This window comes from Theobroma cacao, chromosome 9, assembly GCF_053813885.1.
Source record: "Theobroma cacao isolate CCN51 chromosome 9, ASM5381388v1, whole genome shotgun sequence".
Lineage (NCBI taxonomy): Eukaryota > Viridiplantae > Streptophyta > Magnoliopsida > Malvales > Malvaceae > Theobroma > Theobroma cacao.
Window position 1 is genome coordinate 378,891 of NC_142647.1, and position 22,829 is coordinate 401,719.

Genomic DNA, 22,829 nt, shown 5'->3' on the forward strand with positions numbered 1-22,829 from the left:
TGAAAAACAAAGGAGAAGAAAAATGTTGCAAAAACAAGTTGGATAATCTAGTTCACAAGAGCGCAATCATGCCTGATCTCACCCTGTTTGCCCGTCCTGACCCCTACCCTTCCAAGCTTGGTTATCGCAGCAACAAAAGCCTCTTCAAAGGCCGTGTTGTTGGAAGCAAAAACGTTGACAATATTCCTCGACATTGCATCAGTGAACAAAGCCTGATCAGAGGTGAAAAGTCCCTTCCCTTGTTGAAGGTTCTTGTAGTACATATTATCGAACGTTCCGGGCGTGCCTGGGTCCATCTCAATGGCCACCCTGGGGTCTACATTTCTCGGGCACATTTGCCTGAGCAGCCTTGCGTATTCTAGATTAAGCGTAGGATCAATTCTGCTCTTGCTTTTGAAGTTGTAAAGTCGTCTGGAGAACCGGCTGCAGTGTGAGAACCCGATTGTATGTGCTCCTAAATACAGATTACAACATTGCCTATTTGTCTTAGTCATCAAAACCTTGTTAAAGAAAAATGTTGGCTTTTCTGAGGACATTTACATGCGAGAAATCTGAAATTTTCCTCATCCTGCTGAACTACAAGTACCTGACAGGGCAACCAGATCCGTGACAGTGAGACCATGAGGGGCGAACATGGCCTTGAGCTTGTCTAATTTGAAATCCGGACCAGGGAGATGATGCCGCACGCTGGCTTTCCTAGAGATCCTACCATCAAGTCTTCCCAATTCTACTGCATAAGATGGGCCTCCTGTCTGCACCAGAAAACGTTACTACTAGAAAGCAGAGATCAACTGACCTGCTAGCAGCTTTCAACATACGTATAATAAGCAGGTTTTGCATGAGAAATTATTTATCAAGTCTTAGGTTTTGTACCAAAGCTATGACGTCCCTCGTAGCCATGGCTAAGATGTCAGCACATGAAACTTTGTTTCTGCACTCAGGCACACTGTCAACAGCGGCCTTGGCTTTGATCACAGTGTCAAATCCATCCGCAGCTAAGGAAAGATTATCCGGATTATCCTTCTCTGCCGTGTTGTTCCATGAAGCTAGCATCACCGAAGCATCACAGCCCTGCACAAACATAGAACTATAATCATGTAACGGCTATCTGAGTATTGAAGAAAGCAAAACCACCAACCATGAAATGCATGTATAACATAGGATATGGTGACAAACCCGGACGAAACAATCATGGAAGAATAGTCTAAGAGTTGCTGGAGCTGTAACGAATGTCTGCTGGAACTTGTGTGTAACGGCAGACCTGACGATTGATTCAGCATGAGGGCAAGAGTTCTGATAATAATCAACTCGAAGTCGAGCATGGCTTGGAGTAAGGAGGAAGAAGAGGAAAATTGGAAAAAAGGGTCTTAGAGAATCCATTGTTTCAAACTTCAGTGGAGTTGTTTTTCCATTTGATCTCGATCTGGGATGTTAATATATTGCAAAAGTGGATTGAATGTGAGGCTGGTTCTTCCTTTCAAGAATCTTAACAGGACCGGAAGAAGACTTAAGAGAAGGGTTTAAACAAAAAGAAGCAAGATTGCAAAACTAAGATATGGAGAAGGGAGGAGGAAAAAAGTGGTACGCTTTAGGTGCAGGCAGGCTCGGACAAAGACACCCTGGCGTTTGAGAATTGGAAATTTGCCTTTTGCCGGACAGTGTAGTGGGATCTCACTTCCTTTCCAACGGAAATGCACATTCCATTTCCACTTGTTCTCACTTTGTGAGTTTATTATACTTTATTCTCAGTTTCTGTTTTGTTCGGAATTTTCGTATCTTACCCAAAAAGAGGGTAGATACGGGATAGGATATACTTTTCACTACCTTATAATACAATAAGATATACTATTCAATCTTTAAAGTAAACTTTTGATACACGATACATTATTGATATATAAAGGCAAATTCTTGAGACTTTAGTCTATTTTCTAATGGTTTCTCCTGTTCAAGTGGCACTCACATGGCCATGGCCATGGCCACCACCAAATTTATACTTATATCGCGAGTCGTCTCGTGTGGTTTCTTTGATATACTTGAAGAATAATTCTACAAATAAAAGCATAAACAATGTGGTTTAACTATGTGTACCACAATTTGCTCATCACTTTTGGGCTCAATCAATTGTTTCCAATCCTAAAGAGATTAATACAAATATAACTGCAAAAGAACAAAAACTTGAAAAAGAACCACAAAAGGGAGAGAAAAGAAGGGTTTTAAGGTTGGGGAATGTTCCTATACAAAACCAACAGTACCCCAATCATTCACAATCCATGCCAATATACAACCATGCTCCAATATATATGTATATATAGCTTTGTACACACTGAAACTTCTGAACAAGGAAGCAAAGAGCTAACTCGGGCTCCTAAGCTGAGATAATTTGCTGCAGGGCTTGTGGTAGATTCAACACAATCTCTGCATATGCTGACATAAAGAAGTATGAACCAAACCATGGTAAGAGGGAGAAAAAAAGGTGAAAACTAATGAAAATCAATTATAAGTTAGTAACCGTGTGACAGCAAAGTGAAATGAGAGCTGCTTTTTAGGTTCAAATAATATTGCAATCAGCAGAAAGATTTTCACCAAATTTGAATACAAAACAAATTCAGCAACAACTAATTGCACATGTCTCTTGGACACTATAATTTCCAGAAAATAAGTGTTGAATGGAAAAAAATACATAGTTGACTGAAACAAACACTAGATTCTGGTAGCCTTTCGTCTCAACCACATCATTTAACCATATATGGATAACATCAAAAGCACATTAATATTCCAAATTAAACCAGATGCAGCCGAAAAAAAAACAAGTCTCAGAAGCCTCCCTCCCTCCCACTCAGTAAAAGAAGTAAAAATTTCTAAACAAGTAATACCAAAATGCATCTTTCACAGAAACATCTTCTAACAGGAAAAGAGAAGGCAATACCTTCCGGTAAGCTCATGGTTCTCAAGGCATCCTCTGCATAAGACAAACGAGATGGAACAGCTTGGGAACTCATTGCTCCATTTTCTTTCCTGCTCAAAATAGCTGAGCTTGTATGACTTTTCTTGAACTGATGCATTGGCCATGCTAGAACTCTTACTCGAGTTGGAAGTACAGAAACAAGATCTGCATATCTAAGACTGATTGTTACTTTGCTGCATCGAATAAAAACATAACAATCCCATCAATGCCAAGAAAAACATAATAATAATTAATTAAAATTTAATACCGTTTAAGATAAATATTTAGCCTTATAATGAACACTATTCTAACACAGTTAAAAAAAGTGGATGCAATATTCAATTTTCACTTCACAAAATATTAGAAAATAAAGACAGAACCAAAGTATCTACAGGAAAACTCAATGTACAACAAGAGAACTTAAAATGAGGTTTAGAAACCAAAATATCCCATTAGAGAGACCCTCCTTAGACAATTAATATATTTAAAGACTTTCATTAGTATAAAACAAACTGAAGCCTGAAAAAAGGAAGAAAGCAGAACCTTCCCTACATATAAACTACTTATATGTCTATAATAACAATTCCAGATACTCCATAAAGTGCAAAGTGGACCAACCAATCAGAATCATCTAGTACAAATTCAATCATGTGGTATGGAAGGCTATGATACAGCTCTCCTATTTGATTTCCATACAATTCCTTAATAAGCCGAACCTGCATTAGGGAGAAGGGGGAGGGAAAGAAATTTAATTAGCACCCCTTACTAATCAACAAAAAAAAAAAATCAGTGGAACATAAACAGAAAGTTTGGATTGAGGCATCATACAAGATAAGCAACAGTGGAAGCAAACAAGTGCTTCAAGAAAGAAAAAATTGCCTAAACAAGAGAAATGCTGGTTTTGGATAATAAAATATCATTTCATATGACAGCAACATTATTACCTGCTCCCGTCTGTCCACATAAGCCTGCAATAAATCTCCAATATGATCTATAAATCTCTGAAAGCAGATAGATAAAGAAAACTATTAAGAACAGATCTAATATCATGGTCTTATCAAATAAAAACCAGATAAGCAACCAAGTTACCATAGCATTAGAAGAAAGAAGATCATTTTCTGCTTCTCGTATTGGCAGGAAGAAAGGAATTGTGTGTTCAATGACAGTCATCTTTTCAAGAAATGACTTGCTTTCAAGCACACAATGGTACAGCTCACAAGGTTCCCCTACAAAATTACAGAAACAAGAATTGTAAAAATTTACAGAAACAAGAATTGTAAGAGTAACTCCAATGACATTGATAAGGGATTCTAGGCATCTATTTTAGAAGACAAAAAACTTCAAAAAAAGAAAAGACAAGGTTGAACCAACTTCCAACTTCTCTTAAAAAATTTACATCTTTAAATCAAAATGCAACATGACAGGATATGTCTCAGCCCCTTAAGCCTTTGTAAGACCATGATTGTTGAAGTAATACTTTTTTTACATGCCATATAAGCAATACTAATAATCAAATGATAAAACTTCTATAGTAATACCTGCAAAAGATGTCTCATATAATATGCCAATTCTTGTCCCTTCCAAACAGCATATCACCTGTTTACAAACAAATCTGAGCTACCATGAAATGACTTCACAAATACAACAATAATAAAGCACACACATAAAACAGTTGAAGCTGAAATATTGATCACCTGTCTAAAGCACATTCAAAATAAATTTACTAATAGTGACTTGTACTCTGTCTAAAGCAGACCTGCCTAATTATGACTAAAGAAAATTTTCTTTTCCTCACTCCCATACTCTACAACTCTACCAAAATTGCAAGCACTTTTCTCATGAAACTTTTATTCCTATCTCAGAAACTGTTAGAAAACTGCTCCATCTTCCCTCATCTTTGAGTAACCCTTGATGATATTGAACTCAATCACCTTTCGAAATCAACTTTGCATTTTAAAAGGCTGATGTCAGTATCAGTTAAAATCTCTAGAAACTGGAGAAAAAGAACATTGTAAAAAGTGTTCTTAACATATTTTTTTACCTTGCTACCAATTCTATAAGTAATCTTTTCCTCGAAATGAGTTGGCATGTTGTTTGTGTCCCCAGACGTTGCCTTTCTGTCAGCCTCCATGTGAACCTGATAAAAAAGTAGATAAGTTATCATCTAGACAACTTTATCAAGAGCAAAGAGTAGAAAACATTATTATGAATAGCATGATTCACTTAACCAAGAAAAATTATTCAACATCAGACACTGCCTCAATCATCAAATTCCAACTCAAACAGCAAAAATAGAACAAGAAATACAATTACTTTGAAGTGTTCGGCAAAGCCATACCCGCTCTCTTATTGTAGCTAATAGCCCGTCATTCCACTGTTCACCATCTAAATTAATCTCTGAAAGTTCAAAAGGAAAGAAAAGGCAATTTCTTATCAGAGTTAAAATTGCTTATGGTTATACACAGAGACAGTTGCCATGAGAGGTTGATAGACAGAAAGAACAAGGAATTGGGAATTAAAATGAATTTGAAAACTGGTAGCTTTATTGGAAGTGAACAACCTTCTTAACTAACTAACCTCATAAAAAATCCAACTGAATATTTAGCTGTGTCCCATTACTTGGTTTGAATTGTAACAGATCATCAAATTAATATCAGCACACTTTTGTTTTCATGCCCTAATTATATACATTAAACATTGTACCAAAATTTAAACATGTAAATACAGCATCATAGAATGGATAAGAGATTGCTACAAAACACATTTATTAATCAGCAAAAATGGTAATTCTATACTGCAGATGCATATATTTACCTTGAGTTTGAGAAGCTCGTGCAGCTTCAAATTCATTTTGTAGACGCTCAAATATCATCTTATCAGAATCCCTATCAAGCCACCACCATTTAGAGCATCAATCCTCTAAGAACCACAAAATTTCACATTTATGTGACATTTTAACGAAAAGCTAACTATGGCCAGAAATATTCACATGAAAGATGACATATAATAAAATATAAATTCCTAAAGTCAATAAAACATTCAGCACCGAGCAAACAAGGGTGGACAATACAAAACTTTATGCCTTTTTCACACTAGGACCACATTTAACACAAAACTAAAACAAAGGCCAGATATATGCACATGAAACATGCGAACTCACTATAGTGGCCAAAAAGATTCAACATCAAGCCACTAAGGATAAACATAAAACTTAATGCCTAGGTTTTGGCTTATACATAAAAAATCTCAGATTTTCATGCATCGGCCACCTCTTTTTCTTCTTCAATGCCCTCTAAGAGATACCATTGCACAAACCCCGCATAACTTGATATTTAACAATTTCTATAGAATATTGACCATGAAAGGATCAGACATCCCACTTCCAAAATTCAGAACTTGAAATAAACGTTGGAAGCCAAACTCCTAGTGGTAGAGAGAAAAGCTTTATCAATGGCCTTTTCAAAGTAACAGATGATAGAAACGGAAAAGAATAGTAGCACTTCCATCAGCTTTCTACTCTTATCAGTTGCCCAAGCCTAGGTACTGACAGCTCGGTTCATAACATCGATACGAAATCAGCAGTCCAAGGCAAGTACCTATAAGCCATAACAGCCATGAATTTCGGCTAATTTACAAAGAATAGCAATTATACCTGGACAGACGGTCTGTTAGCTGGGCATGCCTTTTGACAACATTTGCAACTACACAGAAGCAAAAGTCAATTCAATTTCTGTAGAAACGGCAATCTTATACACATGTGGAATTATAAGAAGAAGAAAGAGATCTTAGTTACATCTAGCTCGCGTAGTCTCCAACCGAAAATCTTCCTCTTGCATAAAATTCTGTAGAAATGGTGAAATATTTACGCAAATTAACTGAGTGTTCATGGCTGAAATGAACTAAGCTAATAAACGAAAATGTGACGGAATAATTACCACTTCCCCCATAACTGGATATCAGTTGTTCGGTGCTGCATGATTTCAAGAGTTTCAATTCAGGTTACCAATTTACCAGTAACTTAATAATCAAAAATAGCGATATTCGCGCATGCAAAATTGATAGAAGCAAAATATAAAAAATATAATGATAAGAATAATAATAATAATAATAATATTCGAATTTCCATTTTACCAGTTCAAGCGTTGCCACCAATCTGCAGCAATTCGGAGAAAGGGACCCGAACTCGACGACTAATTGCGGTCTGTTTTCTTTGTATTAAGCCCTAAAACAAGGAAGAAGAAAGAGGAGGAGGAAGGCTCTGTTTGTTCTCTGTTTTCTTTGTGGGCTCGAATAAATCAGGAATTGGGCCTCCATTTTTCCTTTTCCCTACATTAATTGGGCTAAACCCAAACCTTTTTGGGCCTCCTGGTCTCTTACTCTTAGGTTCTTGACCCATCGATTCAGTCGATTAAATTTTAAAATTTCAAAACTCAGAGTAATTAAGTTTTTTATAGAAAAATAATCAAATCAATCAAACTATGTCTTAAAATTGAAATAGTCGAAACGGACTTATGTTCAATCAGTTCAGTTAATTTGATCGATTTTATCATTTTTTATTAATAATATAATATTAATTTTATATTAATAATAACATATATTGATAATTAATAAGTTAAATAATATTATATTAAAAAATTTAATACTATTAATTGTCAATTTTTATCTATTCCATTTTCAATTTTGAACATCAAAAAATGATTAAATAAATCAAATAATTAATTAAAAACGAAATAAAAAAATCAAACCGAATTCAATTTATTTTGATCGATTTATTCCGATGAAACTTATTCCTGCTCAATTCTACCTATTATTGGGCCAATGCTTCATGTTTTAAAGAAATGATATGACTCTCTTGAGATCATATTCATTTCAATTATCATGGTTAATGGTTAATGGTTAATTTTTTCAAGAGTAAATTTTATCCATAATTTTTATGATATTAATTTTTTTCTCATAATATTTTTTATGAAATTTTGTTCTCAATTAACAATGTGTAATTCATTTACATGTGCTTCACTAAATATTAATATATGAATTGAAGTGGTTAATAGTAGACCTGGCAATTCGTGTTAACGTGTCAGATACGATTAGACACGAAACACGTTAAAACTAAACACGAACACGACTCGTTTAACATTCGTGTTTTAAATTTGAAATATATACACGTACACGTTTAATACATGTGTAACACGACACGACACGATTAACACGTTTACTAAATGTGTTAATATACGACACAACACGATTAATAACACATTTAACACGATTAAATAAAAATATTTATAATAAAATATAATTTTATTATTTAAATTTAAAATCTATAATTATAAAAATAATTATAATAAAACAAAAATAATAATAACATCAAATAATCACTAAAAGTTAAAAATTATGATTAATCGTGTATAATTACATTATACCTTTTATAAAATTAAAAAAATTATTAAAATAATTATTTAAAATTATTTATACAAAGTTAAAATAATTTTTAACTATTAATTTTTAATAGGTTAATAAATGTGTCACATATATACGTTTAAACACGATAACACGATTAAACACGATTACATAAACGTATTTAAACGTGTTTGTCATATCAGACACATTAAGACACGAAATTTTTTGTATTTTGACGTGTCTGATATGATTAGACACGAAATACGTTAACACTAAATTCAAAACCTATTTAACCCGTGTCTTATCGTGTCATGTTAACGTGTCGTGTTTAAAATTGTTAAGTCTAGTTAATAGTAACCAACTGGAAGAGAACATTGGACCACCATTGGAGGATCACACACTCTGCTTCCCTTGAAGTGGCAACTAATATCAGTACAAAAACTACCAGTTTCCTAAACCCTACTCGGAAAAAGCTGTCATCAGGTGGGATTTGCATATAATCATAAAAATAATTGCCCAATTTTCTAGATCTTTTCTGTCTCTATTATACAATAAATTGAAAGTTCAATGCATTCGAAGATTAATCGATTTTGATCGAATAAATTTGATTAAATTAACTTTTAATTTATAATTAATTTAATAAATTTTAATTATTTCTCAATTATTATGCTTTAAAATTTGCAATTTAATTTAACTGAAAAACCGATGCGTTAATAATTATAACATGGTAAACTGGACATTACTTAGAACACAGGATGATGGAAACTATTCTATAACGGAACTACTTTTGCCGAGACAAAGATTGTCTGACCCGACAATGAACAAAATGGGTCGTCTGCTAATGTTATCCTTTGATAAGTTGCAAAGGGATAATAAATTGACAAAACAACCTTGTCCTCCATGGATTTCCACACTAGAAGAGAAAGAACAATGCCACATTTCGCCTTTTCTTTTTAAATTCTCTATCTTATTTGGTTTGAGTATCTGTTTCGATATATACATTTATTTACTCGATAGCATATTATTTAAAATAAAATATAGCTATAGAATTTTTATTTTTTTTTAAATAACATGTTTGCCTATATTGGGTTGTATTATTTGTTTGTTTTCATGGTCAAACCCTTTTTTGTAGACAACATTTTCTTTTTTATTTTGTTTTGAAGATGCAGTAGCATTACTTATTAAGTATACTAAATATGTTTTTCCAATTTTAATTATTTGAAAACACAACAAAACATTGCTAAAACAAAGAAAGCGCAAAACATTTCCCAAAAAACCCAAAATTAATGAGGGAAATTTTCAAATTTGAATAATAATAAAAAATTATATTTAATCTACTACCCGCATATGATATTTATACAAACTACTATTTCATTCTCACTTAAATGATGAAATGTCACCTTGTTATTGCGTAAAAACAAAAATTTTTAAATTATGAATATTTATTTTAATTTTAAAATGTATTTATTTATTAACAAAATAATAATATTTAATTAAATAATGATATAAAAAACACAAAAAAAAAAGAAATGAAACACGTTTACACTTAAAAGGAACACAAGGTGAAGTCGAAGACATAGCGAGAAAGAAGGGAGCGAAGAGAGAGAGAGAGAGAGAGAGAGAGAGAGGGAGGGGAACAAGGAAAAGAAAGAAATAAGAGAGAAACACATATTAATATTCATATTTTATATACAAAAGAAGAAGAGAGAGAGAGAGAGAGAGAAAAAAAAAGAAAAGAGAAATTAAAATAATAGCAGCGAGGGATCGAGCTAAACACAAAACGAAGCGGAGCTGAAATAATAGCAAATCCAGAAGAAGGGAAAGCTCGAAAGGATGGCAAATGCACTCTAAATAAACACAGAAATTAAGAAAATAGAAAGTAGAGGGAGGAAGCCAAAAAGAATCGAGGCAGCGAGCAATCCAACCCAAACCCAAACCCAGACCCCGACCCCCCCCAACCAACAACTGAGTGGCACTCGATTTCTCTGCAATTGGTCAAGCAAGTTTGTCTAAGGTCAGCCCTCAATCAATCTTTTTTTTTTTATATTTTTTTCATTACTCTGGAGCTTCTTTTTTTTCCGCTCTTCATTGCTGCTTATTTTTTCTCTGCAATTCGTGCTCTGTTCTCAACTCTATCCTACCAACTCCACTGATCTCTTTCCTTCAACTTCAATTTTTCCAATTCCCAACTGTATTTGTATTTTGAATTAGACTGTAAAAGAAACCTTGGGTTTTAATTGCTGCAGTGATTTTATTTACGGTTCGTGCTGTTCCGCTTGAGACGAGGCAGGCGCTGTTGTTTCTTTCTTTTGTTTTTTCAAGTTCGGTGATACCGACTTTAGGGTTTTGATTTGTTCTTTCCTTTATTCAATTCGGCTTTGTTTAGTAGGGTTTCTGGTAACCACTCAACCGGAGTTTGATCCCTAGGGTTTTGGTTCTCCGAAGATGAGATTTGGGTTTGCATTGTATGGTTTCTCCGTGGGCCAATTTAGGGATGTTTGGAAACTGAAATAACCCTATCCACCTTGGGAATTGTGAGTTCTTTTTGCCTTTCTTTTTCTGGGATTTCGTCCTTGCTGTTTTACTCTCAATATGCAGAGATTGAGAGTTTGATTTGCATTGTATGGTATGCAAATTGGTGATTTTGGACTTGTTTGGTGGTGGAGAAAGCTGTAAATTGGGGTGGAATTGGGTTTCAGTGGTTTTGTAGTTCTGTGAATGGTGTAGGAATCTGCTTATTGAGCAATGCAACCGCAGCAGGGCTCTAGAATTGATTTAGGCGAATTGAAAGCTCAGATAGTGAAGAAGATTGGGGCTGAGAGGTCAAAAAGGTATTTTAGTAATTTGAGTAGGTTTTTAAGTCAGAAGCTCAGTAAAAGTGAGTTCGATAAGTCATGCTACCGCATTCTTGGGAGGGAGAACCTGCCACTTCATAATCAGTTGATACGATCAATCTTGAAAAATGCATGCCAGGCTAAGACTCCGCCACCAGTTCATGAAGCGGGTCCCGCAAAATCTTTGATACAAACTGTGAAAAGTTTTCCTGGTAGAGAAGATGGACATGAACAAACTGGATCCCTTGTTCCCAATCAGAATCCAAATATGGTCAGTTGGTCAAATGGGGTTTTGCCAGTATCGTCCCCACGAAAGGTTAGGTCTGGAATACGGGATAGAAAGCTCAGGGATAGGCCCAGCCCGTTGGGGCCAAATGGTAAAGTTGAGAGTGTCTCACTTCAACCAATGGGTACGGAAGACAATGGCAATAAATTGGGTATAGAAAATGGGGGTTTGACTCCATATGATTATCAAAGACCAGTGCAACATCTTCAAGCAGTTGCCGAGCAACTTGAAATTGAAAGAGAAGGTTTAGTGCGATCCACAGAAAAACCGAGGGTGCCTACTAAGGATCAGACTGAAGGAGCCATTGTTGAAGATGGGGAGGAGGTGGAGCAAGCTAACCACATTAATCTCTCTAGAAGTCCTCTGCTCGCACCACTTGGGATTCCATTTTGCTCCGCTAGTGTTGGTGGGACCCGCAAAGCTATACCATTGGTCAGCAGTGGCGACTTCATTAGCTACTATGACAGTGGCGGTTTGTATGACACTGAGACATTGAAGAAACGTATGGAGCAGATTGCGGCAGCGCAGGGCCTTGGAGGGGTTTCTGTGGAATCTGCTAGTATGTTGAATAACATGTTGGATGTATACTTGAAGAAACTGATCAGGTCATGTGTTGATTTGGCGGGATCAAGGTCTACACATCAGTTGAGAAAGCACTCTCCCCACAAGCAGCAGCCTCAAGGCAAGCTTGTTAATGGGATGTGGCCAAGTAATCACTTGCATATGCAGAGTAGCTCTGGGCCTGCAGAAGTTATGCAGGAACAGGGGCAGCGGTGCTCAATATCTTTGCTTGATTTCAAAGTGGCAATGGAGCTAAATCCCCAGCAGCTGGGTGAAGATTGGCCATTGCTGCTGGAAAAAACTTGTATGCATTCGATGGAAGAATGAAATATCCTACAAAGATTTGTTTATCCTGAAGCTGTGATTGCATCTGTCCATTCTGGTTCAATGTGCTTGACAAATGTTGAACACTGAAGCTCCCACGTCTTCTCCATTACCGACACGAACCAGATGGCAGCCACTCGGATAAATCTCTGGCCCTTGCAAGATGAAATTATGAGTTTGAGTGTCGGAATGTCTGTACTCCTGCTGCAGAGCCAGGATGGATCAGAAAATTATTTTTGAGCAACTGAGCTAAGGTGCTTAACAAGGAAGTGCTTATAACTGGTTGCTCTGTTGTACGATTAGCATTGTTGTTGGCTGTCTTCTGCCATCTCAACAGATCTCAAGCTTTTCTTGTAATTTACAGCCAATGAGGAGGAAATCTATTAAAGTTTTGCAGGGATACTGTTTTGTAGCTTGGTGAAAGGTAAAATTACTTATGTGAGAGCTGCAGCATTGCTCTGTATGTAATTTTAAAATCTGAGAATTGATTGAATTACAATATTAATAACAAATTGGCATCCATTAAATTGTCCATGGTGGTTTATTTTAGATGTTTCTGCTAAATGACCCCTGAAAGATCTATTTGCTTAGCTCTGATGCCATGCTCTTGTGGAGTTTCTGACGTGCTGATTTGGTGGCATACAGTTTTCATATTGCTCAAACCACTGTTCTTGACTGTTGATTAGATATGTATGCAGTTGCATGTTTCTTAAATTTCATTTAGCTAATATATACATGTGTGTGTGTACATTTTTTGCTAATCTATTGGAGGAGTGAACAATGTAGAGAGAAAAAAAAAAAAAAACAGAAAGAAGAAGAAAAGAAACGAGAGGGAGGGAGAGATGGAGATAGAGAGAGACATATCCAACTAAAAATTAAACATGGCAGGTCTACAGCATCAGTTGATTTTCAAAAGTACTATATGGCTTGTTGAGTGACTTGGTATCAGGCTAGTAATACAACAAATTTTATAGAGTTGCTTACTCTGATCTTACATATGTCAAGCAGTTACTACACATTGTTTGAATCTGAAGCTGGCCAAACTTAATTGATCTTAAGCTCTATAAGTTGGGATATTTTGGTCCCTGCAAAAGCATCATGCTAGGTTTGTTTGCAGAGTGCTTGCTATTTTCAGCAAGTATTCTGTGGACCAAATCATCCAATCTGCATTCTGATGTCTGACTATCTGGAACAGGAAAAGGGCAGTTGTAGATGAAGAGGATTGCTTGGTGACTATAAGAAGTACAAGTTTCTCAACATTGGATGAGAAATATTCTGTACCAACAACCCTTCTCTCTTCAGTTGGAGTAGGCACTCTTACTTGCTACTGCTTACAAGAGCATTTTTTCGACTTCACTCTGCTCTAGATATGAGAGCAATAATTTTGCAATTGTACTTGATAACATGCAAACGCTATCCTTTGTTGAGTTGTCCTTTATTGTTGAGCAGTTTATCAATAAAATGTTTTTGGAATTCCATTTTATGTTCAGATAATTAGATTTGCAACTTTCACCACTTCACTTTTGGATTTTTTTTATTACATTTTCGTTACTCAGTATATCATAACCTGAAAACTGTGTTCTCAGTTCCATAATCACTCTTTCAATATTTGCATCGTGACACACTGTAACTATTAGTTGTGCAAAAGTTCGTAATGGTAGGTAAGTACTCTTTTTAATTGTTTATGGAAATGTTGTTCCTTTGTTATGCATATACTATGAATCTTTTCCCTATGAGTTACCTAATTGTGTGTCTGAGGTTGGGGCAAATCTCAATTTGGCAGCTGTTATTAAACATTATTTAGCTGTACGGGTAGGCCAATTTACATGTTGAAGACATCTACATCACTTGTAAAGGAAAAGTGATGAACCTTATTGCAACATCAATGAATATGTTAGCCATTTTTCTTTCCCTAAATTTGAAAAATTTTACTGGAGTGGCTTTTCTGTTGAAGCTGCAGAGGAGGTTAACCAGGACCTCACAAAGTTCAGTTATCTTTGTCTCTCTTTTACTCGTATGTTGCATGATGTAGATGGGTCACAATGCTTTGTTTTTTTGGCCATCAGTGTTAACCACATTAGCCATTTCAGCTATCTGGACCATGCAGAGCTGGTATTGAGGTTCAGTTGATGAACCAGTGAATGATGATTTGATATTGTGAAAGCATTGATATTGTGAAAGCACCCTTTCTGATTCAGAGGGACATTATCAAATTAGACTGTCGAGAGTGTCTGAGGGTTTCTGCCTCAAAGCAACTGTTTAAACTTTGGAGATGGATTGTTGCCGACGATGCTTTGGAAGATCAATGTAATTACAATTGTTGTATATATCTTAAACCTATAGCAAAAGTTTTACAATCCACACCAAATTGCAAGATCCATGATTTAAATATCTAGTCTCATTTTAGTATACAACTTAGGTGGATTTCACGACTACCTCCTAAAACCGTGACAAAGAACATGATGAACCAAGAAATCTCCTGCACCTATAGTTACAGAAAAGGTTACTTTTTTAAGCAAATGTCCATCTCCTTTTCCTCCTTTGTATGCTGGGATTTTAGTTAGCCATTTTTCTATTACAATAATGGTCGCAATTCTGATGAAGGTATTGTTTTTCATAGCTTTCTGCACACTAATCTCTGGCACAGGCAACAAAATCTTATATAACCAAATCAAAAAGCTGAACAAATGCAGGTAAAGCACCAAACTGTAGAACCAGTGAAAATGAAAGGCAGGGCATAGCTTAAAGATTTAGAAAAAAACAAGTAGGTGCCACCAAAAAGAGTGTCAAAGCCTTTGCATAATTACTCATCGGGTGCTTCCTAAGCCCAAAATTTGAAGCAGAGGGTTGTGTTTAATTGTAAAAGCGACCGCATGGAATGATTGAAAAGAGGGAATTTATGCAGAATTTGATATTACTTATTAAAGGGGAAAATGAGGGAATAAAGAAAAAGGAAGTTGCCCATAGGCCATAGCTGTTACTATCACATAAGATCCTGTATCGCTGTTTATCTAACCTTCAAATATCAGCAAATTCCCAATGCATCTACTACCCTGAGAGAACCACGATGGAAAAAGTATCTTTGGTTTTGCTAGCAATTATGGAAGGTATGAAAAATAAGTACATCAGGCACCTAATGGACATTTACCAAGAAGAGAGAAAGAACTGATCAAGCTCAAATTACAGAAGTAATATGTGCATTTTGATTCACATTTCTTTTATGGGTGAATTAAGCTCCAGTGCAGAGCTAAGAGCGCCTGTTTTTATTAGTTGACTGACATGAGAAAGAGATTTGACATTTACAAGGTGATCATAAAATAAAAAATGCTGAAGGGAAGCAATCAATTTGCACAGAAGAAAACTCGTCTCTTGCTTTCTATTCAAATTCAACTAAGTTATGAGGAGGGCGCGGAAGACTGCATGGGTTCGGCTGATGCTTTGCAAATAGGGCACCAATTCTTCACCCGCAGCCACTGCTGTATGCATGCCACATGATACCTGTGCTCGCACTGCAACCTCCCTACTTCATCACCGATGACATACTCTTCCTGCAAGAGGAAAACCAATGGAATTCCATTAAGTTGAACTGAAACCAGTCAAGAAACAATTGCAGTCACATCCAGAGATGATCAGAGGAATATAGTAGTACAAAGTTTTTACTGATAGAGTGAAAAGTTATACAGAAAAGGACCTGACATATACTGCATTTGACATCATCCTTTTCACCCTCACAGCTGACATTTCCATCCTCTGAAGATGTTGCCTCATAGATGCTTTTTGTAAGGCATTTTGACAATGCTTCTTCTGATAATGCAGTGCTCACAGAACCCATCCTCTCTTCTAGAGCTAGTAATTCCTGTCATAATAGCAGGAAAAGCTTACCACATATTTCAACAAGAAGCATGAAGTGGGGGGAAATAAAATGCAAACTTTGCACCAACATAGCAAAACACAACAAACCTCATATGACATATTATCTATATCCAGTCTCATTTCTCTATGCTGGTCATAAAAGTTTAGGCCATTAAGGAACAAGCTGGTCTCTAGAACAAGTAATTGCTGCAAGACAGAAACAGAATCAACAACAGAGAACAATCAGGCAAATGAAACACTTCAAAACTAATTTACCTCATACGTCAATTCTTCATCCTGTTCAATCCTCTCAAGTGCTAATAATACCTGCATAACACAGAAAAAACAATAGTAACAGTTGAAGCTTCAGTAAATCAAAAACACAGCAAACAAACTACTAATGGTTCGTTTTTGCCTCCCCCTGGAGAGAACTCTGTAACACCACATGATTTGAGTTATTACATGGGTAAATAATACTCACAGCCCCACACAGTCCCTTCGCTGAATTCCATAGAACAAGAAAGGTATAAATGCATGCATAAGACAATGCAGGTTGATATATCCTGTTAATCATACCTCTGCAATGCCATCCATATTGTAGCGCTGGAAGCTATCCAGATTCAATGAAGAGCGGGTAATGCCAACTTCTGAAGGACTAGAGGGCATGACACTGCGTAAACTCTCACTGATACTACCTGCTCGACCGTAAGAACTAGCACGAGTTGCAGCAGTTTCTGTAGAAACAGGGGCATTCAAATCAATAGGTATATCAGATTGATGAACTTGCGGGATGACTACGGGGGACTCGTTCAAAGTTATACTATTTCCATTTGCATGGTTAGGGAGTCTCCCTCTGCCATAACTACTGTTTGATCTCTGAGTCCTAACTGAAGCAACACCACTATCCCCGTTAGGAGGCCAATTTCTGGCTCGCCTTGAATCAGAAATAGAAACACCGTGGCTAGAAATGTTGTTTCGTCCCTCCAAAGATGACCCACTCAACTTCTTTCCCCTTGTGGAGGAACTACCCTCTCCATCAGAGTTTCTCTTTTTAACTGTTTCTTTCCTTCTGCTAAGGCTTGAATCTGATGATGAACAACCAGATGGGACAACATCAGAAATAGAGTTACATTTTAGATTTCTCAAACCGTACTTGCTTGCATTAGCACGAGTTGCCTGGGAAGCACTTCGAGATGCCAAAGTAACAGATGGACTGGGCAGACTATCCTGGTTGCCCAACCCAGATCTCTGAATAAAATTTCTCCTTGATCTTGTGCTTGACGCTACACTAGAGCTCCCCACTTCCATCACTGTAACTTCCCTAGAATCACCATCTTCAGAATCAGGCTGCAGCCCTCTTTGAATCTTTCCTGGTGGGGGTATGAGTTCTGACACTTCTGGCTCATCCTGAACACTACTAGTTTCAGATGAATCTGTTTCCAGCTGAGATGGTAGCTTTTTCTGAGGATTTCTAGAGGATTTTCTAGTGTTGCTAACTGCAGAGTATGCCCTAGAAGAACTTCCAATTATTTCCTTGCCACTTGATGAAGTGCGGTAAGAAGGCCTAGAAGATTTGGCTTTTTCCAAGCAGCCATTTGGCGTACCTTTCATGGAGTTCAGCCTGCCATTGCATCCAATTCGGTTGCAAAATTGAGCATTTCGTTCTCTGTTATTAACATGATCCTTCAAGATGAGACCTGATCTCTTGCCAGGTACAACAAGCCCATCAACAGCTCTTTTACCAGCATACCCATCCATCTAGGTAACAAGTATCGTTTATATCTGGAAAAATCAAAATAAATGTATCATTAATAAGAGAAAAGAAATCCTCCACCATGGCAAAACTTTAGTTCAGGACAAAAAAGACAACCTAAAAATCATAATTAAAAGCATACACTGCATGCTTACTGCAGGAACCGGTCATAGTTCATTAGAAGTAAGATAATATTTGTAAACATTAATTCAAGCCAAAAGGTAATTCTCGATACCTGCTTATACAAGCTTAAAAGTTTTCAAATATAAACCATCTGTTAACCTTCCAAAGCAAGGGTAACTTTCATCCCAACATTAACACAATAGATAAAACCATGAAATTGATAAAAGAGAACAGATTTCATGCATAAATCTAACCTCAAAATATCACCTTCCTTTTCCCACGCAAAAAACAAATTTAGTACCTTCAAATTATTTGCTTTAAATGTTTAAAACTTTACCAATTTAAGATTATAACTGCTACTAACATAATCATAACCAATCAATCAGAAACGCTATTGCCCATTAAGTTCAAGAAATCCCCCAAAATACAGTGCCTGGCAGCTATCCTTAAAGGCTACTCAAATTTGGAACCATAAAGGAGAAGATTTGCAACCTATTTTCAACCTGATATAATCTGAATTGCTATAATCTATGCCCCCACTCCCAAAAGAAAAAGGAAAGAGTACAAATCATTAGGACAATTTACAGAAAGTAATCCTAAAACCAAATTAGAAACGCAATTCTATTTTACATTCTGCTCACCTTATTCACCAACAGATAAATTTTTATTTTCCACTGCATAAAAGAATTATGCATTCCAAACAGAAACATTCATAGAATGATAGAAATAGATGCCACAAACCAAAGAATCACCTTAAAACTGAATTGAATAAACAGAAGGAAGAAAATCATACAGAATGAACAAAATGAAAAGGGATGAAAATGAAACACCTTTGCTATCAAAGGATCAAACACGTTCACAAAGAGAGCCCTTTTGGTGTTTTCGCATAACAAAGAAAAAAAAAGTAATAAATCACAAAAGTGAATAAGAGGAAAACGAAGAGCAAAACAAAAGTAAACTAGATGGTCACATGCCCCCAGTATTGTATTTGATCCCAACAAAAGTGGGCCTTTGGTTCTCAAAGGCCGATGTTTTGTTTGAATTATTCTCCACACAATCCCATTTTTTTTTTCACCTCCTCTTTTCTAAAAATAAAAGAAGACTTTCTCCGTGATTTAAGGGTGGAAAAAGCTGATCAGCCATCAAAACCAAATTAAAACTTAACAGTAAGAGTAGACAAAGGAGACCAAAATAAGATAGGAAAAAAAAAAAGGCAATTGAACATTGCTTCAATACTTTTCCATCCCTTCCAAGCCCACCACCACCACCACCACCACCATACAGAAATTCGTGAGACTAAATTACCAAAATTCTTTCTTGGAAAGCAGAATGATCAAGTCATCCAAATAACCAATCTTTTAATGTACATAAACAAAGAAAACCTTCGATTAAGACAAAGACCCTTATTTGCAAGAGCTAGAAGAAGTGAGAATTTAATGAAAAATGATCAAAACTGTGGGTTTGTTGTGAAAGCGAATTTCATTGAGGTAAAAAGAAGAAAGAAGAAAGGAAGGAAGAAAAGACGTTAAATTTGAAAAAAAAAAAGAAAAAGGGAAAGCCATGTTCATGTTCTCTACCTCTTTGCTTATCCGTGTTCTCCTTCTGATTCTTTGAATATACAGAAGAGATTAAAGAGAGAAAGCGAGCTTCTTTTTAAGTCTTCGAGAAGATGAAAGAAAGAAGACAGAAGAAAGAAGAAAGCGAGACAACGCCACAAAGGCCAACACTAGGAAAGAGGAAGAGAGAGAGAGAGAGAGAGAAGCAAAAACGTGTATGAAAGAAAGACCCAATGCCTGCAATGAGCAATCTTCCTCTTTTATTTACGACCAATATTTTTTTTCAAAAAAAAAAGAAAAAACAAAAAACAAAGGCAGGAACAAAGAGAAAGGAGTACAGGCTGCTTAGGCTGCCCTTGCCGTCCTAACAGCAAATCGGGGTTCCGTGATATCGAGACCCTTGATTTTGGTTTAGGAGAGTCAAAGATCAACGGCTGAAGAAAAACTGTGGGGCCACATTTTCTTTTTTTCAGAAGCTTAAAGTGGAAATGATTTTGTGGACGGAAACGGAACAGAACCCCACATCAACAGCTGAGCCGCCCCTACCTCTTATTATTATTATTGTTATTTATTCCTAATTTCTACTAATTTCTAATTTAACTTTTGTACAATATTTTGATTTATGAAATTAGTGAAAAAATTTAGAATTTTGATATGACGGGGTTTTGTTTTTTGGATGAAAAGATGTGATGGCTTTTAATTACTTGCAATGGACACATTTTTATTTTATTAAAATATCCTGTTGACTTGTGAGGCTTTTCTTCTTCTTATTGTTGTGTTTATTTTAATTAATTTTATATTCAATCTTTGTCTTTACTTTCTTGGAGTCATTTTCTTTGGATTTCTTAAATTCACATTTTGGGATGTCATCCTTCGATTCAAATTTCCATTTTATTTGCTGCTTTCAGCTACTATCACACGTTTACATTCAAAAGTTCTGCTTTATTTTGCCTTGACATCTTTAAATTTGATACTTCACACTTAAATTATAATTTCTTTTTCAATTTTAATAAAAAATTAATTATCGTCATACTCAAAAAATCACATTAACTTTCTTATATTCATGTAGTATATAATTTTATTAATTGATGTGACCACGTGACAATTGATTAATTTAAAAATTATTTTTTTACTATTTTAATCTTAATTATAATTTAATTTTAAAACAATTACTTACATGGTTATTTTAACATCAAAGAATTGTTTTTCCTTATTGCTTTGAACAGAATTGATTCCAAAATTTATAACGTGTACCAACTTGGAATTTATAAATGATTAATTAATATAAACAATTATGATAAATTCTTCTTTTTTTTAACAAAAACTCAAATAAGAAGCAAGGAATTTTTATTTTAGTAAGGTACAATAAAAACGTAGGTCATGGGCAATCGGGTTGATCCTAACATGCGCTTAATGGCCGTGGGTCCGACGTCGTTTTCTCTACTACCCTCAGCCCCCGCGGCTATTGTACGAGTTATACAATAGCCCATCTACCATTTTTTTATTTCTTTGTTATTATTTAAACAAAAAAAAGAAATAGAAAAGACATGAAGTCGCAAAATTGGAATTAAAATTGAAAAATATTAATCGGATTAAGACTCTTTTTTTGTTTAATATTGCATGGATCTCCTAGTCTTTATTAGTTTATGGGTAGATAATAATATTAATATAAAATATAGTAAATTCAAAATTTTTATCTTAATTTCAATATTGGTTTATTGGAACCTTGAAATAGAGATATGGTGGGCAAATTGTGACTAGTCAACAAACCCAATGATAGCGTCATTCAAGATTGACGAGCCAATGGGTTTAAACTCTTGAAAACATTGAAGCACACCATAATGAAAATTAATGTTGAAGGTGTGAAAGTGTTTGAATCAAGAAGCTTTGGTCAATTTGCACTATGGATTGTAGGAAAGCTAGTCACTTAACCAACTAAAGCAATAATGAGAACCCTTCTATTTTTTTGACACCTGATAGGAGTTGCTTTCCTCACCAAAAGAAAATCTCTGCAATTGGTTAGATAAAGAAGGAAAAAAAAGCTGCAAAACCTCCCCAATTCATTGAAAATGTTTAGGTAAAGCTAGGTCAAATAATGGATTAGAATTATCAACCCCACGTGTGGCTTTTTGTTTTTTCCTTTTTGGTTTTATGAGTAATGGTGTTAGAGTGGGATAAGGATTGTTTACAGATGCAGCACTAAAATAACAGAAAAGGATTGACATAGTTTACAATTTCACAGATCAATCGTGCAATAAACAAATTTCTAAATAAGAACAATGGCACCATCATTAAGTTGTGGAATAGGCCAGCTGCCGAGCTCCAAGCATGATGAACAAAAATAATGGGATCGGCTGAAAAAAGTTTCAAACATTTTGTTGTTAGACAATTGCCTTTTTCATTTTTCTTGAAAGCATTAATTAATTAGATGGACAAACCCTTCTATCATGAGTTTCTTTTTCATTGCTAATTGTACTAGAAAAAGACCTTGGTGGAGCTTTATTTTTGCCTAAAGAAGCATGCCCCATGGAGGCTTAATAAAATAAAATAAAATAAAGAAGAAAATGAGGTAAGAATACCCTTTTTTTTCTTTTTGCAATGGAGGATTAAAAAACATATATTATAATGTAGACGGACAGAAGGCTGAGGTCCCATGTCCCCCCACAAATTCCACTGTTGATGATGTAGCTAATAACTATACTATATATGTTTTTAAGTACTTAAGCTTCTTGTTCTGGTTAGCCACATCAAGATAAGCTTTTGATTATAAAAATAGATGTAAGCTTTTCAAGGAAAAAAGCAAAGGGTAAGGCAGGAATTTGGTAATATATATGTGGGCATTAATCAATTAATTATTGATAAGGGAGGAGATTATGTACAGGTTGGCTAGGTATTGCCTTTGGTCCGTATAATGGAAATGGCGTGTCGTCTGGGCAAAGCCTACTAGGAATTGCCGAACAACAACGACAACAGAAAGTGGTTTTAATGGTTAAAACCCAAGCAGAAACCATGACAGAAAGAAATGAACCTCCTTGTCGAGCACCTACTTAATCAGGCAATCCATCGTAAGCTGCAGATTGTGCTGATTAATAATTGATTTGGAAGTACTTGCTTACATGATTTTTAAGTTATTAGACTAAGAGATCATTAATGGAGTAGTGGCTTAGTGGGTGACATGCATGTTGTTAAAATATTGCAG

General features: G+C 35.6%; 4 protein-coding genes across 5 annotated transcripts; 1 reads left to right on the forward strand and 3 right to left on the reverse strand.

The window, feature by feature from the left end:
• Positions 1–25: 25 nt before the first annotated feature.
• Positions 26–1,418, reverse strand: LOC18587622 (peroxidase 16-like). The gene is made up of 4 exons (XM_007011532.3): positions 1,177–1,418; positions 874–1,071; positions 587–752; positions 26–454 (listed from the first exon to the last, which is right to left on the reverse strand). The coding sequence occupies exons 1-4, from the start codon at positions 1,378–1,380 to the stop codon at positions 48–50; spliced, it is 975 nt and encodes a 324-aa protein (XP_007011594.3). The 5' UTR covers positions 1,381–1,418; the 3' UTR covers positions 26–47.
• Positions 1,419–2,121: 703 nt separating this feature from the next.
• On the reverse strand, positions 2,122–7,218 carry LOC18587623 (centromere protein O). Its single transcript, XM_007011533.3, has 13 exons — positions 7,076–7,218; positions 6,880–6,914; positions 6,738–6,786; positions 6,597–6,645; positions 5,759–5,829; positions 5,283–5,341; positions 4,986–5,081; positions 4,483–4,540; positions 4,034–4,170; positions 3,889–3,945; positions 3,563–3,660; positions 2,927–3,138; positions 2,122–2,424 (listed from the first exon to the last, which is right to left on the reverse strand). Exons 2-13 carry the CDS (start codon positions 6,889–6,891, stop codon positions 2,366–2,368), a joined length of 957 nt encoding a protein of 318 aa, XP_007011595.3. The 5' UTR covers positions 6,892–6,914; positions 7,076–7,218; the 3' UTR covers positions 2,122–2,365.
• Positions 7,219–9,926: 2,708 nt separating this feature from the next.
• LOC18587624 (transcriptional regulator of RNA polII, SAGA, subunit) lies at positions 9,927–13,840 on the forward strand. 2 transcript variants are annotated; one of them, XR_001929610.2, is made up of 3 exons: positions 9,927–10,355; positions 10,588–12,770; positions 13,542–13,840. XR_001929610.2 is itself a non-coding variant. In XM_018128371.2 (2 exons), exon 2 carries the CDS (start codon positions 11,087–11,089, stop codon positions 12,347–12,349), a length of 1,263 nt encoding a protein of 420 aa, XP_017983860.2. In that variant the 5' UTR covers positions 9,927–10,355; positions 10,588–11,086; the 3' UTR covers positions 12,350–12,878. The 2 variants fall into 2 exon arrangements, 1 of the variants encoding a protein (XP_017983860.2); XM_018128371.2 differs by lacking the exon at positions 13,542–13,840 and having other exon boundaries at positions 10,588–12,878.
• Positions 13,841–15,526: 1,686 nt separating this feature from the next.
• LOC18587625 (uncharacterized) lies at positions 15,527–19,870 on the reverse strand. Its single transcript, XM_007011535.3, has 6 exons — positions 19,652–19,870; positions 16,775–17,980; positions 16,475–16,525; positions 16,307–16,405; positions 16,038–16,202; positions 15,527–15,894 (listed from the first exon to the last, which is right to left on the reverse strand). Exons 2-6 carry the CDS (start codon positions 17,954–17,956, stop codon positions 15,742–15,744), a joined length of 1,650 nt encoding a protein of 549 aa, XP_007011597.3. The 5' UTR covers positions 17,957–17,980; positions 19,652–19,870; the 3' UTR covers positions 15,527–15,741.
• Between the last annotated feature and the right edge of the window lie 2,959 nt (positions 19,871–22,829).